The sequence below is a fragment of the Numida meleagris genome, chromosome 1 (genome assembly GCF_002078875.1).
Source record: "Numida meleagris isolate 19003 breed g44 Domestic line chromosome 1, NumMel1.0, whole genome shotgun sequence".
Taxonomy (NCBI): Eukaryota; Metazoa; Chordata; class Aves; order Galliformes; family Numididae; genus Numida; species Numida meleagris.
Genome location: NC_034409.1, coordinates 1,233,377 through 1,251,913, shown reverse-complemented (window position 1 = coordinate 1,251,913; position 18,537 = coordinate 1,233,377). Strand labels below are relative to the sequence as shown.

At 52.4% G+C, this 18,537-nt stretch overlaps 2 protein-coding genes across 6 annotated transcripts in view; one reads left to right on the top strand and one right to left on the bottom strand.

The window, feature by feature from the left end:
* The window catches only part of FAM208B (family with sequence similarity 208 member B), a 48,488-nt gene extending 33,160 nt beyond the window's left edge, over positions 1-15,328 (top strand). For 2 of the 5 annotated variants that reach the window (XM_021384254.1, XM_021384253.1), the window contains exons 21-24: positions 22-127; positions 719-894; positions 1,238-1,352; positions 14,571-15,328. In XM_021384254.1, the coding sequence (XP_021239929.1) occupies positions 22-127; positions 719-894; positions 1,238-1,352; positions 14,571-15,141 (968 nt within the window). In that variant the 3' untranslated portion in view covers positions 15,142-15,328. Of the gene's footprint in view, positions 1-21; positions 128-718; positions 895-1,237; positions 2,269-2,548; positions 2,936-14,570 lie in introns of those variants that run through there. The other 3 variants (XM_021384255.1, XM_021384257.1, XM_021384256.1) reach the window with 3 other exon arrangements.
* Positions 3,175-18,372, bottom strand: GDI2 (GDP dissociation inhibitor 2). The gene is made up of 11 exons (XM_021384266.1): positions 18,167-18,372; positions 10,603-10,710; positions 9,638-9,737; positions 8,844-8,978; positions 7,487-7,685; positions 7,013-7,144; positions 6,345-6,444; positions 5,235-5,406; positions 4,392-4,536; positions 4,097-4,151; positions 3,175-4,007 (listed from the first exon to the last, which is right to left on the bottom strand). Exons 1-11 carry the CDS (start codon positions 18,209-18,211, stop codon positions 3,852-3,854), a joined length of 1,347 nt encoding a protein of 448 aa, XP_021239941.1. The 5' UTR covers positions 18,212-18,372; the 3' UTR covers positions 3,175-3,851.

Below are 18,537 nucleotides of genomic sequence, written 5' to 3'. Positions count from 1 at the left end.
TCACTCTTGCTGTCTCCCCAGGGCAACTGAAAGAGGTGGTGAAGATACTGGAGAAGCTGAACGGAAGCGGGAGGTGGAAGTGGCTCCTCCACTACAAGGAGAGCAAAAAGCTCCGAGAAAACGTCAGGTAATGGCTGCGTAGCAGCAGATCCTTTGTCCTCACTGTCCTTAGCAATAGGATGTAGCCATCACGGTGGAGCGTGGGCACACAGGGAGCGTGAGGTGCCTCCAGTTGGGCTTTGGCCTCTCACAGGTGAAGGTTTTTACATGAGAGCTGCCCTTATCAGTGTGGCACTGCCAGAGGTCGGTATTTGCACGCTCGCAGGTAAAACACGATAGATGTATATATATTTTTTGAGATCTCTATGAGAGGGAGCAGCAGGACGGGGACCTGAAGAGGAGCTGGCTCCAAGTGCTGTGCCTTGCACGTGATCCCGGATGAGGCAGAGCTCTGGCAGCCGCCCCGTGCACCCCGCTGTGTCTCCATAAGGCAGTTTCCCCTCTTCATTGGTTTGTTCTCACTGAGCAGAAAACGCTGCAACAAACGGGGAGAACTCTCCGATCCTCTTCCCCCCTAAGCACGCAGTGATAGCACACGGTAGTTTTTAAGAGCTGGTTTTCAGCCCGCTGGGTGTTTCCTAAGGCAGGGAGGTGTCTCAAGCTCTGGGCAGCGCATTTCGGCGTGGCGAGGACTCGAGCCGTGCCCCTCTCCCTCCAGGGTGGACGCCAACGCCCAGAGGAAGAACTTGATCCTGAAGTCGTGCCAAGACCTCGTCGAGGTGCTGCACTACCACGCGTGCGACTCCAGCTCGTCCCCCGTATCCGAGCACGTGAAGTGTTTGTTGAACCTGCAGGTCCAGCACGTCGGCGCCAGGTTTGCGGTGTATCTGACAGGTGAGGGCAGGCTCCGGGCACCCCGCACAGATGCTGTCTCATTCAGCTCTCGTTGCTGCTGGAGTTGCTGATTTGAGGTGTGGGGAAGCGGCCGCACGGCGAGTCAGCGCAGTAACAGGCAAAGCAAACAGATTTTTGGGGGAGGGCTGCTGAATTTTGGCAGTTTTTCCTGTGCCCGTGGATGGCTCTGCGTCGTGCTCTTGGCTGAGGCTGGGAAGCGCTCCCATGAACCTGCTCCCATTTGCAAAGCAGAATAAGCGCGGTGAGATCTGAGGGCGTTCTCTGCTGCTTTGAGAAGAATCTCACTTGCATGGCTGCGTTACAGTGCCACTCTTTTTTGCAGAGAAGCCCAGCGTCAGCAGAGAGCTCTTCGAAAGCAAAGGGATCCTCGTGGCCGACATCAGCACCTTCCTGGGGATGGCACAGAAAGTGGCTGCTCCGTGGAGGAGAAGCTGCTGGTAAGAGGGAGCTTGGGCTCGACCCAGCAGGCAGCAGATGGAGGCACAGGAATGGGATGAACAGCACCAGGAGCAGCTCCTGGGGAGCTAGCAGGGAGCTGGCACACAGCAATAGCTCGTGTCACCTCTCTGTCTTGCAGGTGACAAAGCTGAGCTATGGGGCAGCTCCTCTCCGGGCCCTACAGCGCTGCTTGGGGTCTTCCAGTCCTCCCTAGGACAGCCCCAGAGTACACAGCAAGGGGAAGGTCGGCTTCGGTTCTGTATATAGGAATTATTTAAAGATGGCTCATGCAAATCCTCTCAGGAGGAGCCTGGGGGGGGGGGGGGGGGAGGGGAGGGTGTGCTTCCTGCCGTCGAGTTGGGCATAGGACGGAGGTTATTTTGATGTTACACTTCTTAAGTTATTGCGGTGGTTTGAAGCAGTTAGCACAGCTGACAGTGAAAGAAATAGGAAAAGGAGAAGCGGTTTACTTGAGGGGTACAAGCAATACTATCAGCTCTGGCTTTCCAGATGACTGTTACTGTACACAAAGCATGGGTTGGATGCTGGGGGGGGGGGGGGTGTATTTCAAAGGCCATTTGGGGACCAGGGAAGCAGAAATCCACTCTACACTACATTGCGAGTCGCCCACGTTGCCTCTGGGTTCCATTTCATCGGGGGGATGCGAGTGTTCTCCAGCAGAGGGAAGCCCTGGAAAGGCTGGAGCAGAACCTCTTATTTATAGTAGCCCACACTCATGCACCATGAAGAACACAGCACTAAGGACCTTTGTAAGATACCCTGTCTTCACGTGGAGAACGTTTGTCCTTCGTGTTGTGTTGCTGTTGTTGTTGTTGTTGTTTTTTAATGAAATGACATCAACTGTACAGGATAACTTTGTATATAGTTTGACTAATAAAACCCTGAAAGCTTTCATCTGTGGCCGCTCTCTGCCTGTACCAACAGGGAGATGGACACAGGAAAGAAAGCTGCAGCAGCTTCCCATTGCCCTCGCCCTTCCTGTGGGCAGCAGTCAGGAGGGGAGGGAGAACTTCCCCTGCAGCAGTGAAATGGGAAAGCTGGTTCCTGGGGCAGTGCAAGCAGCCAGGAGAGGAAGTGCTGAAAGCCCCTAACCCAGCAAGAGAGGAAGGAGACAGAGGCAGCGGGCCACGTTGCCTTCACCCACCCCTGGCAAATCACCCCCTTCCCTCTTTAGGGATAGCCACGAGTGTGAGAGCTGCAGGGAAGGATGGACCTTCCCCCTACCTGTGCCAGCCCAGCAGCTCGGAGCAGGGGAAAGCTGTTCCATTGCTCGTTCTCACATGCTCCCAACGTGAGCGCCTCGTATCCGAAGCCACGTCAGCACCCTGCAAGGGAGTCACAGCAGCAGAAATAATTATTGACTACTGCTGTAAGCGAGCGCTGTTCCTACGGGTAGGCGCTAGGGGGTGGCTGAAGGAGAGAGCACGCTGTGCCTACCTCCAGCTCCAGGCCTTGGCGTTGCTGCATCTCCTCCCCTGGAGCTGCAAAGCCAAACCGAGGACACCCAAGCCCCCTTTTTTTAAGTAGGAAATGCTCTGCACCACTCACGTTTCACCACCCTAGCGAAGCAGAAATCCGAGGGATCTCAAAGAGGGGGATGCTGCTCGTGCGACTGAAGTGAATCAGACCAGAGCCCAGGACTGGTTTTCCAGAATTTGGCTTTACTTCGCAGTACAGAAATCATTTGGAGCCTTCAGGAGACACAAGAAGCACAGGCTCTGTCATATCAATACCGCAGTGCCGTTTGGTCCGTCCCAGAAGCCACCGGGGGTTCAGAAAATACTCCCACATCTTGCCTGCTCTGTAATTTGTTCTCTCAATTTTATTAAGATTAAAACACAAAGGAGCCTTAGGCACAGCTGTGTCCCAACCGATGTAAACAGTTTTAGAAGCTTAAGTGGAGGTTAAGTTCTGTGCCCAGAACTAAGCCAACATTTGCTGCTACAATAGATGTGGTCTTTTGTCCATAATACAACTTGCCACAGAGTTAGATCGATGGGAGAGACTTTAGGGATGCTGTCCACAATAATGGAGTGCTCAGTTTCTATTTTCCTTGATATCAGGTTTGAGTGACAACTGTCACGTCTACTAGCTCACCAGAAGCACATAATTGTGAAGGATGTTTTACAAATGATTAAAAAGACAAGGTAAGACACAGCTGTCAATGAGTTATTTCAATCTGCACCAACATCTACATCTGCAAAAAAAAAAAAAAAAAGGTTCAGTCTGCCTTTCACTTACAGGTTAGTCATTAAATCAGTCAGTAATTTGCCAGATTCTGGACAGCAGCCCTACTAGAATGAAATAATTAACACATGATATCCAAAAGGGGAAACATTACCAGTGCAGTACTCTTCAATCTCTCAGAGATGGGATTACAAAAGCAGGCCTTACAATATTGAATTTCATACAGTGTTCATTAAGTTCCTTATATATTCATATTAGCCGATTTAATTTCTCCTAATTAGAGACTCTCATTACTGCTGCTCCTCCTCCCCGTAGATATCGTTCTTCTTGCGTTTCATCTCTTCAAAGTCAAACTCTGATCCCATCATTCTCTTATAAATATCTTTGATGTCGTCGCACGTTGTCTCGAAGTGAGTGGTAGCGTCGTAGGTGCGAGAAATGAAGATCTGGAAAGAGAAGGAAAGAGAGAAGCAGCAGTCGTAGCACCGAGGCTCTCCTCTCGCGCCACCCGTCCCCGAGCTCGGCGCTTACAAACCTGGCTCTCAGTTCCCAGGTCGGTCGGTGCAAACAGGTCGCTGATGCTAACAAACCTGGAAGGAGAAGAAGAAGAAAAAAAAAAAAAAAGCAGCTTCTTCAGCGTGGTTTTCAAGCAAGAGGAGCTGAATTAGAGATCACTGCTCCGCCAAGCGCGGAGGAAATTCAGGACTGCAGCAGCTCTGTGAGGCTGAGTGGCATTCAGGTCCCCTCTGCCTTTGTGCTCAGCCGCTTGCTGCAGAGGGGGGAGTTGAGGGGGGAGGGGGGGGGGCAGAGGGGGCTCACTGCACTCTTACTTCTGCTCAATTGGCTCCAGGAGGTCCAAGGCCGGCTTGATCTCTTTCTCTGGGTCCGCGGTTTCCACGGTAGTGCTGGCAATGGCGATGTACTTCCCCTGCGCCGCCACGTTGTGTGCAGAGGAGATCATGCAGACGTAGATATCTGGGGGAGGAAGCACGCGGCAGCGCCGGGTCAGGACGGGCCAGGTGATGAGGCCTGCCCCGTCCCTAAACCCCCTCTGCTTCACCCACACTCCTTCCTGTTCCCCTGATGCTGCCTTCCCCTCCACCCTGCACAAACCCCGTGGCCCCCACACACTCCACCCACTTCTCCTGGGGGTTCTCCCCGTGGTTTTGTGACCACAGGCACACAGGCTTCTCTCTCTCTCACACACGCACACATACACCTGAAGTGCAGCCTTGCTGGGGCCCACAGGACTTCTGAGCATTGGTTTGTGTGCTTAAATGCATCAGGGAAAGAGTAATTAATATTCCGGCATGCAAAGGTGCCACTGCAAGGCTGCAGCAGCTTCCTGGGGTGGCACAGAGCTGCCATCAGGAGTTATGGGACTGAGGGGTGCCAGCAGCGGTGACACTGAACAAGCCCAGGGAGCAAAAGAGCAGAGCCACGTGGGGGGTTAGAAAGCTTCACTTGAGCATTGCATGGCCCAGAAGGAAGCCAGGAAGCTTCACCTGGAGAGAATGCACACTGAGAGTCATCTCTCCAGGAAAAAAAAAAAATAGAAGAGCGTGAAATCTGCCTCGAGAGCTGCACTCAGTGCATCTTCCTTCTCTCCAGGCCATCAGAACACGCAGCCAGTGCAAGGCCAGGGGGAACCTGCACAAACCCTGAGCGCGCACCTGATTTCCGATTGACCTGGTTCTGTGGAATGATGATCTGGCACGAGTTGGCATCGTTCGTGTTCTTGATCGGGTGGCTCAGGATGCAGATTACCCGGATCACTTGGCCAACCTTTGTGACCCGGTCCGAGACGTAGCTGGGGTCGCAGATGAGCTGTTTGCAGCGAGCAACCTGCAGAGACAGGCAGGAAGCAACGTCCAGAGGTGTACAGGAGCTGTACAGGAGCATGCAGACTTCAGGGGAGAGGTGACAGTGCTCTGAGGTGGCTGTTGCTGCCCCAGCTGCGTGAGGATTGCATTTTGCTGCCAGCAGCGTGCTCCAGCTCAGACCATTCAAATCACAGCCCAAATCACATAGAGCTGCGTGACTGATCGCATCTCCCCCTCGTTATTCAGTACACAATTAAACTCCAACCACTACAGAGTCTGGTCCTTCCAGTCTAGGACCGTAACTTGCCGCGGTCAAAGTTGAATCAAAATGATAAGAACCGACCATTTCACATTATACCTCATTACCATGGTAATCGTTTCACATTTGACCAATTTGAAGCCTGCAGGCAGCCTGCACTTGGGCACATCAGTCTACAGCACAGATTAGCACCTCTGCTGCTAGCTGGGATGCATCACCCGTGCCCAGAAGGGACACGTTACCCTACCAGGGAGTGCTAAACTGTCCTGTGAAGCTCCCACTCCCTTTGCAAACACATTTATAGCTTCCAAGCAACTGAGAAGAAGCTGTGGAAAGGCTGTGTGCCAGCAGGCCGAGCAGCTAATCCTTAATGTCAAGGGCAGAGCTGGTTTCGTACCCAGGTTAGACCCCAGTGAGCTGCTCCTTTCCAGTTTTACCAGCCTGGTTTATTTAGAAGACAACATCACCGCTCCCTGGAGAACCATTCCGGCCCCAGGAGTGGGATTGCTGTATTGGATTCCTCGCCGTAAGGTTATCAACACTTCCTCAGCTCACGACATGAGCAAACTGGCACCAGCCAAACAAATAAGCTTTAATTGAGGGGTTTTCTACTGCACTTGTTCAGATTGATGACTGACAGCCTCAACTTAAAGGCAAGACAGCAAGAGTGGAAATAAGGAAAGAACCGGAGGGTACCGTACCTCCCCTTCAGACTTCACACCAACCACTTTGCCATTTTCTATCACAATCTCTTCAATGGGCTTGTTCAGCATGTAGGTGCCTCCGTATATAGCACTTAGCCTGCAAGAGTAAAGCCACTTCAGCACGTCCCACAGGTTTTTTTTGTTTCTTTCCAGCAACCCTTCCAGCCCCTTGCTTCTGTTCTGATTTGACAAACCACACGTTACGCTTAAACCTCTTCAAACTACGCCGCCTAAACATCCCCTCAGCAGGTGCTGCCTGCCATTCTTCCTGCAAGGCATCAGCCAGAGACTGGAGCGAATTACAGGTGCCATCGCATCCAGCTAGAAGGAATCTGCTTGGCATCACGCAGAGTCCTGCAGCATGAACACGCTGGGTAGGCAAATCCAGCTTCTCGGATAGGCAACACAATGCAAGCAGCATCTCTGAGCGAGCCCAGAGCTGTCAGAAATCAGAGCAAACAAGCACAGAACCAGCAGTCTCACAGGGAGGAACTGCTTCTGGATTAGGACAGTGTGAGAACCGTTAGCGACCGCAGTTATTTTTACGCAGCGTCACGGTTTGGAAGTCTGACCACCAGCTCCACACGTCTGATCCCCCCCCCCCGCCCTCAGCAGGTGCCACAGGAGGGCTGAGAAAACACTGGAGCCCCAAACCAGGTTCTCACCTTGCAAATCCCTGTGGCAGCTCTCCAAGGCCATAGAGGGGGTAAAGGTATGGGCTTTTGCCGTACCTAGCCAGCGACTCGCTGTAGAGCTTAATCCTGTTGATTGTTTCTTGGCATGGTTGATCTAGATAACTGCAGGGGGAAGTAAGCAGGTTTGTAACGTTTCAAGAACCAAGCCTTGAGACAAAATACACCCAGAAAAATGGAAACTTCCCTTTCCATCAGGTTCCCTTCCCCATCCTCCCGGGGAGCGTTTCCCTTTCAGGAGCGCTTCGCGTCGCCGAGTTTCGCTCAGGGAGGTGGTACTGCATTAACCCCAGGAATCCCACAAGATTTCAACACCTCCTCAGCACAGGACCCACCCAGGGACACACCTGACGCCGCGCACTGTGAGACACCCGACCCTCAACCCACGGGGTCTGCTCTGTAAGCTCCGAGCGCTTCGTCGATTCGGGGAAGCGAACCCACACTCACTCGTCAGTCCTGTACAAGGCGAGGGCATGGCCTGTGAAATCTATAACATCTTGGCCCAGGTCAAATTTCTTGTACACGTCACGCATGGTGGTCTTCTTGGGATCAACGCCTTCGAAAGTTCGGGGGTCGTTCTCGTCAAAGTTGGCAACGTACACGAGGAATTTCCTGAAGCGGCGTTTCTCGAACAAGCCCATTAAGCCTGAAAACACCACGCTGCGTCAGAACTCACGCCGCTACTGAACGGCTTTCCAAACTGCTGAGCTTTTTCAGTCAGCACTCAGTGAGGTTAGTGAGTGCTAACCAAGGCTCTCTGCTCCAGCAGGAGAGCTCCTTCCAACTGCAGGGAAGCTTGGAGAGCAGTTTCCACCGGAGCTGCTGAAATGCCTGACGTGGCCTTCCAAAAAGAGCCCCGTGTTTGGCATCTATCACCAAAGCAAATGGGCCTGGGCTCTCTCACAGACTCGCCAAGGAGCCAGCAAGCACTGCTGGCATCAAGATTTCAAATGTAAGCTTGCACAAGGCACCATTCACGTGTTTTAATTCTCTACAAATTGGAGAAGCAAGACAGGGCTTGCTGAAACACGAAGGCCAAGACAGCACCAAATGCACCTCCGTGTTCTGTCAGGCCGAGTCTCTTACGAAACCACTTACGAGGCAGCAGTGGGGCCAACCTGAAGGAACAACTCATTGCTTCACAGCAGCAACAGGAATACCTGTCGTGAGGAAGGCTCCCACATGCAAACAAGCTGCAAACAGGGAGCTGTATCTGCAGGAGTCACTGTACCACACAATGGGGCTACATGCATCACGCAGCTGAAGCTCATGGACTGCCCTCTGCTAGCTCCTAATGCACGTCACTGAGCTATTAGGAATGATCTGGGTTTTTTTCCCCTGTGAAGAGTGAAATTTAAGTAGCTGAGAACAATTAAGACTGAGCTTGGTGCCACGTGGAGTTGGCCATTCTGGTTTGCCTGCTGACAAATGCAACGTTTTTCTCGTCATCCCATCCGCCGAGGAACCAACATTAAATATTTATGGGAAGCACAAGCCCCATATGTAACCTTTGGCTGAATTAAAATACTGCCAAATTCCCCTGCTCTGAAAGCTCCGAGAAAACAGTAACTCAAGGCTCAGGAAAGCCCAAGAGCCACAATGCAAGTCAGATTAGATGCAGAAGAGCCATGTATTAAGCATAACTTGTGACAGGGATGGAGTTTCACACACCGCCACCACAGGAACAGCCTAAGATTTCTTTTTGACACTAGCACAGGTCAAGTATCCTCATATATGGACCTGTCTTGCCTTTGTTTAGTGACAACAGCCTCAGCAGAGGAAAAAGTAAAACACAGCTACTCACTGGACGCCAAGGCTTCTGCCTCAGTGGAAGGAACTTTGTAGATCTTTCCTCCCTTGTAGACAAAGCTTCCCTCGATCACCTTGAAGTCTAAGTAGCGAGTGACTTCTGTGTAGAGCAACATCTTTACCAGCTGACCTGTAAAAGAGGTTTGGCACCAGTCACCAGGGGCGGCCTTCAGCAGGCAGCGTTTCCAGTGCAATCACAAACCCCTCGCTGTGAGCTCCACACTGAACCCACACAGCTCTTCCACCTCTGCGTAACAGACAGGGAGTGGCAGAGGTTTATTATTAGGCAGCTGTAACGCTTTCTTACAGGCAGTGAACAGCCTCCTCATCATTACTCCAGTTTCCATCAGTCCTCTGAGTAAAAGCCACCCTGCAGCACGTTAATCCGCCCGCAGCACGCTGCTGCTCTGCTCTCTGTAGTTTATCCACGCTCAGCATGACAAACAAGGTCACCTCTTTGGGCCGCAGCAGTTTCTCATCCTCACCATTCAGATCTAGCCCAGTCTGCACTGGCTAGAAATGCAAACACTTGGAGAGGATGCTGGAAAACAGCCCTTCAAACCTTTAAAGCCAGAGTCATCTTCTAAGCTGGAGAAATCCACAGGCAAAGCAACCACAGAGCAGAAGCTGCTGCGTGAGCACCTGCCTGCGTGCAGATCAGTGGAAGCAAGCTTTCAGCAGCTCTGTAATGCTTCAGCAAGTTCACCAAGTGACAGCTGAAGGGCTGCTGATTCATTTCCAGGCTGAAGGTCCCAGGCTAAGCTTACAAGGCAAGATTTGGAAGCTTACCATTAGCCATAAGGAATTTCGGAATTAGGTCCACGTTCCAGTCTCTTCCTCGTCCCATAGATTCTGGTGGAGTTCCTGGTAGATTAAACCTTTTATAGAGCTTTGGAGAGAATATAAAACTTATTGTAGCAGAGGAAATATCTATGTGTATATTTTCTCCCACACAGGCACACGCTTTCCACCCTCACATCTCCCCAGCAGAACATAAGCTCTTCACAGCAAGCTTTTGGCCAGGCTTTCATTTTGGATTTGACTTTTGATGCAGTACACAAAGCACATCCAGTGAACTCGTACAGGAACAATCAGGCCGCGTTATTTTGCTCACCCATCCTCTCTTCCTCCAAGGCTTAAAAAGCTTGGCAATTTACGACCTGCTGAACCAAAGCACTATTTAACATAGCTAGAGGTAATTTGATCCAAATGCCTGCTTCAGAAGAGGACAGACTCCTCCATGAATTTGTGTTGGGAATCAGATTTAAGTCTCTAACTCAGTTAAGCAGCAAAGGGAGCAGTGGTTTCTCTTTAGGGACTACACAATCTCACAGCAGAAGCCTGTAACCAAGTGAGGAAGTGCCCACCTGGCCCCATGTGCTCAGACAGCCCATGTAAAGGCAGTGCACAAAGAACACACAGCATTTTTCAGATCAACATCCACCACCAAGCACTGCACTAATGATTTAGCTGAAGGGTTTTAATGTCTAGCTGCTGGGTGCTGCACTGCCCAGTGATCACTCAAACATGCCACAGTGAGAACTGCAGAAAACGAGCACTATCTACCAAGTACAAACACACCCACTGGTTTCTTCCCCTCCATTAGCTGCTGTGGGGGTACCATAAAACAGTCTTTGTCAAAGGCAACCCTTAAAGAGTAATTACTTTGAATCCACCCCTAGGACAGCCAGAAATAAAGCCCCTTTATGTGCCAGAGGAGGACACAATAGCCGGGTGTCAGCCCCTGTACTTACATCCTCCAGGGGTGTAATGGATGCGCTTTCCCCTCCATAGTAAGAGTTACGATCCATGTGAAGGACTTTCTTTCCATTCACTGACATGATCCCGGAGAGGATGCATTCCTAGAGAGGGAACAAAAAGAAGCAAGGGAGACGTGAGCAGGCCTTTGAGTTCTCCTTCCATTTTGACTAAGGATGCTGTCTCAAAGAGCACGTTCGGACAGCCTGCTGCACACGTAGGTTGGAAGGTTTGTGCTCAGCCCTGTCAAGGAACAGCCCGGTTCCCTCACCCCAGAATCAGACAGGCACGCTGAACGACTTCTATTTGAGATGGATTAACCCATTACTGGGCTTGCTGTCTGCAACGAGCAGGCCAGCCAAGGCGTGTTAACTACACAACCACCACCAGGGTTCCCCTAAGCAAGTTCAAGCATTTGGGCCTAACCCTAACCCCAACTCTACTCCCAACCCACAAGCTGTCAGCTTAAGGATGCTCATCCTTGTAGACAGGCAGCACCACCATTTACAGATGACATCAAGAATATGAAACCTTGCCTTGAAGGACCCCAGGCAGCTTCCTCAAAAACTCAGTCCTTAAGTATTTGCCACGTTGGGTCACGCAGGACAGTCAGCAGTGACTCTTAGAGGGTAGAGGCAGCAAAAAGAAGAAATAAAGCCATATGGGAGCTTTATCACTTTACCATCTCAGGGGACACTTTGCTATCCTTGCTGTGTACGCACTGAGATCAAAACCACCCAGGTTACTGTGAGCAGCAGATCAGCTGCTACATCCAACGCAACACCAAGAAGCTGAGAGTAATCTTGGAGGGACGCAGGCTGCAGGGCCAGCCAAGGACTGGCATGGCTGAATCCCCATTAAAACACGCAATTGACCTGGTTACCAGCTCCAGCACTCACAACCCAGAAAGCTCAACAAGAATTTGTCTACTTGCATGCCTAGGATGGCTCATCACGGGAAGATTTACTGATTTTGCCTGTTCTGCCTCAGCTCCCTCCAAAGGCTCAGCGTTTTGAAATGAGCTTCACCCACCATCAACCTCTGCCAACGTTATCACTTGGGTTGTTCAGCCCAAAGAGGAGATGGAGAGGAGACCAGGACTCGATGGGGGCCCCTTCCCACTGGGATATTCTGCAATTCCCATTTGTACATCTGAGCCGCATCTCAACAACCCCCCAAGCCATCCCACTGCAGGATGGACTCGATGATCTCTAGAGGTCCCTTTCCAAACCCCACAATTCTGTGATTCTGTGATCCAGCTGCGCACTCAGGAGCAGAGAATTCACTCATCCAGCACCAGCAGCTGGCTCCTGCAGCAGAGATCCACGTTTCAGTGCCTTCCTCAGTGCTCTGCATGCATCTGTCTCTGCAGAGCGCCGAGACCTCTCCTCCTCCATCACTTCCTCCTGCTGCAGTGCGTAGGAGCCTTATTTCGAACTCAATTACAGCGATGCTGGCCAACACGAGTACTGCTCAGCACACCCAGCCAAACCGTGCTTCTAAAGCAAGGCGTCCCCTGCAGCATATGGGGTTGACGTGACTTGCAAATCCTAGCTCCGGTGAAACACATTATAAGGCTCTTAAAGCTTCACCAAAGAGCAACCCGCAGTACCGGCTGCTTCCAAGAGGAGTTATTTTGTTCCGAAGCATCTCAGCACCTGTAAAGGAGCAGACGGCCAGCAGGGATCACCACCACTTCTGCACGTGCGGAGAACAGGATGAGGATTTGTTCTTGCTTGCAGGCGACAAGAGTTGAGTCTTCTTCTGGTTCTGGGAGAGCAAGGCCCTGCCACTTCATTCATTACCCCCTGGGATGCCGCAGTAATTCGGGCCCCAAAGAGCAAAGTCCACGTTTAATCCAGGTAACTTCCAACAGTTTGTGCTCAGAATCAGACACTTCTTCCCACAGAACCTCTCCATGATCCACTGCTCCTTCCGCCACCATGAGACCCTCAGTGGGCTCCAGATCCCATCCTACAAGGCCCCTCTGCTTTTTCCACGCTGAAACGAGCAGAGACCCTCGGAGCAGACCCAGCTGCATCAAATCCAGCCTTCCAACACCAGCAGAGAGAGAGAGCCATGAACCTTACAACGCGGAAGCACTGCACAAGTGAAAGTACAAGTGGCTTTTATGGCGTCAGTTAAACTGTTAATGATCTACCAAAGCGACGTGGGCCTGTTGCATCACCATTAGCCACCACCATCTCCTCTGTGAAACCAAAAAATCAGAGCGCTGGCGTCACTGGTCCTCTTTGCTGAAATGCATGATTTGATTGCCTAGAATCAAGAAGACTCCAAAGGGCCGGCCCCGCCAGATGGTGGCAAAGCACTGCCAGCCTCCACGCTGAAGCCCTAAGGAAACCAAGTGGGATTTCAAAGTATCAATTGGTAGGGTGAAGTTACAGTAAAGGCAGCAGAAGCTACTTTCTTCAGCCCAGATGTCAGCTGATTTCCTTCCTCCTCCATTTAAGGAAACTTCAAAGCGTTTGTTGTTGCCCTGTCATCTCAGAACAGCAGGCCCATCGCATCCCCCTGAGCATGAATCCCTTCAGCAGGCCGCCTGCCCACATTGCCAGCATCACTCCCAATCAAATTTGGGGACCAGCAAGAGGTCCCCGAGCACCTTTTCAACCTAATTTCATACCCACTAAACGCTGATATGGGGATTAAGGCCCACTTCTGAGGCTCACCCTATCACCAAGGCATTTTGGAGCCCCGAAGTGCTGGAATCCCACAGAGGCCTTTCGCAGTCGTTTCCCATGGCAGCCGCTGAGCGGATGGCACGCTCACCGAACACACGGGATGCACAATGGGGTTTATCTTCCCAGCTCAGCAATTCTTTTCGGCAGCTAGGCTGGCTGAGCGTTCAGCTGTAGCTGTTCTCACACTGGTGCACTGGGCTGCAGCTGAGAAACATCAGATGTGTCATTTGGGTTGGGGAAGGAGGAAAACAAGCAGCTTGTGCTAATAAGGGAATCGCAGGAGAGCGTTTAGACTGAAAAAAAAAAAAAATAGGGAAGCTTCAGAGATCAAATCTGTGGCTTTCTGATTATATTATAGACATCAACCCTGCACAAGTGGGTAAAACTGAGCAGCTGCTGGCAGCAAAATGGCAGCAAAATACAGCAGAGGACAGGCCAGGTGTCCAGCTGGAACAAAATCTCTGTGCATGTGCTGGTCATGCTGTGCTGCTACAGCCCATGGCTCCAGCCAGTTCAGGTTATGACACTCTCAGCTCCCAGTGCTGGCAGAACATTGCCCAGTGAACAGCAGCAATCTTACAGCAACTGATCTCATGTGCAGAGCTGTTCTCAGCCACTTCACCTGGGTGAAGAGCACAGAACTACAATGTAACAGGGGGTGAGAAACATAGAGATAGCAGGCAGAATACAAATCCATGGAAAAAAAAAACCCCACAGGAGCAATGGGGAACTCAGCAGTGGCTGCGTTTCCACGCTTAAGACATCAGTGCTCCTCTCACACAAACCAGCCACAAGACAACCTTCTGCATGCAGATGCCTTCAGAAACAGAGGGAAGAAAGTTAGTTTCTATGGACTTTCTCCAAGTAGGGCAGCAGTTCAGAAAGGCTCGGACAGACCGATGGAAACCTGAGCCAGCGCCGTTCCATCCAACAGCTCCAAGGGGAAGATCCCGTGCAAAACATTGACCAAAAATCCCTTTATCTTGAAGAGCAGGTCCTGGCACAGAGAGAGCTCCTTCTTAGAAAGACAGGGCTGTGCTGCAGTCAGCGAGCGTGGCTACGTGCAGCTCGTTAGCATTTCCCATGTTGTACCACCTCCAGCACACGCTGCCTGTGCTGAGCACGTCAGGCTGAAAGCTCTGCTTGGCCATACAAGCTGCAAAAGCAGTGAGCATTAAGCAATGCCCTCAGCGACCAGGGGATGATGCAAGGGACAGGGATACTCTACTCAGCCCTCACTGCCACTTTGATGTTCTCTGCAGGTCCTTACGGAGCCAGGTCCGTGCCTACACAAGTGAAAACAAAGAGGCCTGGCCTCTCTGCTCCTACAGAAAGCGAATCCCTACCTTTGTGATGGGTTTACATGGCTTTCACATGGCGAGGCAGCTGGCAGGTAAGAAGCTTAGCTCAGCAGAACGGCGCCCGCGACGAGTGAAAACCCCACAGGAACACAGAGTTCATCTGCTGGGGCTGAACGGGGAGGTTTGCTCACGCTCAGCGTTCACATCCAGCAACCTACTGTCGCGTGGAGCACGGAGAGCAGGTAACCACCTTCAAGCTGTTAAGATCAGAGCGCCTTCGAGAAGCCGTTCCCAGCAGCATCTGCAGTATGGGAGAATGAGCAGCTCCGTGCCGGGCAGCCAGACACAAACACCTGCCTGTAGCCAGCACTGCATCACCGTGCCACGTGCGGAGAGCTGGGGAGGAACACGGCGCCCTAATCTGAGTGCTGTGAGGTTAATTATACCTGATGTGCGAGCCTGCAGTATCAGCAGTAATTCAGGATTAAAGATGCGCTGTGATTATTCCCCCCCCCCCCCCCCATGCTCCTAAGACACAGCTCGGAGCTGCTGCGGGTCTGCCATGAACACGCATCAGAGGAAAGTGGGGATGGGTTGAGAGCCAGGAGCCCCAGTCTGCACTGCTGCCTTCGCTCTTCGTTACTGGTTGAAGAGATTGCTACTGGAGGGAAGCCATTCCCAGCGTCATTTCCCATCACACTTTCAGATCAGTCAGAAATGGCATTCATACGCGTGCACTCACGCAGCCGCGGCCCTGTGGGTACAGTCAGGATTGACCACTGCAACAAACTTATTTGTGCCTTTTTTTTTTTTTTAATAAAGGCTTCAATGACTTTTATTTATAAACCAGCAACCGATTTTCACTTTGCAAAGAGAAAGAAAATCCCCCCCCAGGACAGATCAGATGCTCACTGCATCTCCCAGCTGGTCTGGGTGAGCTGTTTTATGGGTTTTGCTCCCACATCAGTCCCTAGGAGCTGTACATGTGGGAGAAGACATGGCACCAAAATGGGCACAGCCCAACAGGCAGCAACCAGCAAGAAGGATCCCCAGTCAATCTCACCCTGTTTAGGCAGCACCAAGATCTCTATGTGAGGTGCAAGTCATGCCCGTTAGCAGAGAACACACAAACTCACTCAGTCAAAACAACCTGGGGGAAGCACTCCCTAAAGCAAGGCCGCCAGAAGCCACCACCTGACATCCCACCACAGTTCAAGGCCCTTTAGAAAAGGAAAAGGCACGACTCAACGCGTTAACACAGCACGTTTTGCAGTTCCTTTTCCTCAGGAAGATCGATTCTGCCACAGCACCGCTACCAAACCGGGTCAGAGTTGCTCCCTGCGAGCTTCCAGCCGAGTGCTTCATCTCCTGGCTGACAATTCCTGCTGCTCTGCCTGCATCAGGCTCTGCCCTGACACCATTCACCAGCCAGGCCATTATAGGCTGGGGTACATCCCACCTTTAGATGAACTCCATCGTGCTCTAATTGGCATTTCAGAGGTAAAGGCCTCATGGCATAAGCTGTCCTGCACGCTCTCAGCACACCTCAGCATCCAGGCATGATTTCTTCCTTCTAACTCAACCCGCTGCTCGTTAGCATGAGCTCGTCTCAAAAGTGATTTCACAAGAGGCCTTTTGTCAAATTTACATTGGCATTTGTCAGTTTGAAATGAAGCACGGCGCTTACCAACTTGATACCGAGTCTCCCTCTAAAGCATTAATTAACATTTTAATGGCGCTCGCATCTATCGGAGGCCCGTCGCTAAGAAGCTCATTAGATTTCAGCTCCCTCAAAGTCTTGCCTCCCTGTTTGGGTGAAGCCAGATGCAGTTTTTGGGGACAGACTGCAGCTTCCCCTATCAGAGGGAAGAAGGGTTGGTTTTTGTTTGTTTTTTTTTTGCCTTGTAGGTCATTCGTGACAGCTCAAAGGAACAGCCTGCGGTGAGAGGAATGAAAGCAACCAGGAAAGTTGGCTTCACCCCACGGCAGCAGCCGAGGGGACGCTCCCGCACTCCGCACATTTCCTTTGTGCCACATCCTGGTTTTGTGACAATTCTTCATAGAGAAACAGGGAGGGGGGGGGAAGGGGGGTGATGAGAAACCAGATTTGTCCTCAGCCGTGTGTCAGCAGACACCATGCCTCCTCAATCGCAGCGCGTGTATTTGTATTTACAATGACCACCAAAAGGGGAAACGGGGAGGGGGGGGGGGGAATGCATCACGGCCAACCCCGAAGATATCTCTCTGCCTATCCACCAGTTAACAGGAGGAAACAAAAGCAGGAAAGGCTCGAACGGGAGGAAAACCTCCTCTCCACCATATTGGATTTTCTCCCCTCTACCCCCCACCCCTTCTTCTTCAGACAATGCCTCCGGTTTCCAACCTGCCATCCACCGCCCAGCCCTGAATTGAAGCACAGCAGATGACCCAAGCAGCGGCTCCGTGCATCTCCCCGCTTCAAAGGAAGGCAGAAACCTGAAGAAAACCCCACCGGCAGCAGCGCTGCCATTTTTTTTTTCTTTTCCTCCTCAGCCGCCTGCAGCAGTGTGGGGCTGCATCCTCCACAATAGGACAAAGCCACAGCACTGCTCTCCACCCTTCCCCCCCCCCCTCCCCAGCGGCCCCGAGCGCTGTCAGGAGGGGGATAACAGCAGCGAAAGGTGGGAGAGGGAATTAAAGAAATAACGAAAGCGGAGGGATTTGAATTTGACAGGCGTGCAGGGCTCGCCCGCATCCCCATCCCCCTCCTGCTGCAGTCAGGATGGAGAGCTGAAGGCTGCAAAGGCGGAGCAGTGCGCCGGGCTGCCTCCACCCTAAGCTGGGCTAAGAGCTCTGGGTGGTTCACAAGAATAATAATAATAATAATAATAAAATAAAAACAAAATAACGCAATACGTCCCCTTAGCGCTTTGTTGTCCCCACCTCCCCTTAAGTAACGGCATTTCTTGGGGGCAGAGAATAGGGAAAGACCACCCCCCCCCCCCCCCCGCACACACCCTAAGGGAATGTGTAGGGCTATGGGGGTAAACAGCAGCGCTATGGGGAAGGGGTTGGGATTATAGGGGGGGGGGATGGGAATACACAGCAGTGCTACGGGGAAGGGGGTGGGATTATGGGGGTCTATGGGGGCACGCAGCAGTGCTATGAGGAAGGGGTTGGGGCTATGGGGAGAACGCAGCAGTGCAACGGGGAAGAGGTTGGGATTGTGGGGGGCTATGGAGACGGGGTGGGCAGACCCCAACCCATGGTCGCTAATTTAGAGGGAGGAGGAGGAGGAGGAGGAGGGATGCAGGGACTCTTTAACAGCGGGAGTGTGAGGACGAAGAGCACAATATGCAGCGGGGATGGGGGGAAAAAGAATGAAAGGGGGGAAATAACCCTGGGGGGGGGGGGCGAGGGAGGGGGAGGTGGGCAACAGGAGCTTGAGGAGAGGAAGGGTGAAGCAGCCACCGCGATAACAGGGGGAGAATGGAGAAATGAGCGCGGCTCTGTGAGGGAGCGGGGCCGTCAGGGCGGCGGCTCAGGCCCCAGGCCCGAGCGGGGCGGTTCCTCCTCACCGTCAGGCCGGTGCCCAGCACGATCACGTCGTACTCCTCATTCATGGCGGCGGCGGCGGAGGAAAGGTAAAGGGGAGAGGTGTCTCTCGGGTCTCTCTCCGCCGGCCGAGGGTTGAGGCGAACCGGACGCTGAGGGGCCGCGGGAGCGGAGAAAATGGAGCCGCCGCCGTGAGGAGAGCGCGCTGAGGGAGGGGGAAGGGGGCGTGGCCTCGCCCGCCCCGCGCCCGCCCATCACTGCTGTCACTCACCGCCGCGCCGCCATGCCATTGGCTGACCGCGCCGTCGCTAAGGGGCGGGCGCTGCGCCGTGACGACGACGGCCGTGCCACCGTGGTGGAGGCGCGGCGCGCATGCGCACTTCCCTCCTCCTCC

Bases quoted from the DNA above. Each gene is read 5' to 3' on its own strand.
- GDI2 (XM_021384266.1), bottom strand. From the start codon at position 18,211: ATGAATGAGGAGTACGACGTGATCGTGCTGGGCACCGGCCTGACG. The intron at 8,979-9,637 runs GTAAGCTTCCAA...CCTCTTTTACAG, and splicing joins GAAATTCCTTATGGCTAATG to GTCAGCTGGTAAAGATGTTG. The intron at 4,008-4,096 runs GTTTGTAAGCGC...TTCTCTTTCCAG, and splicing joins ACCTGGGAACTGAGAGCCAG to ATCTTCATTTCTCGCACCTA.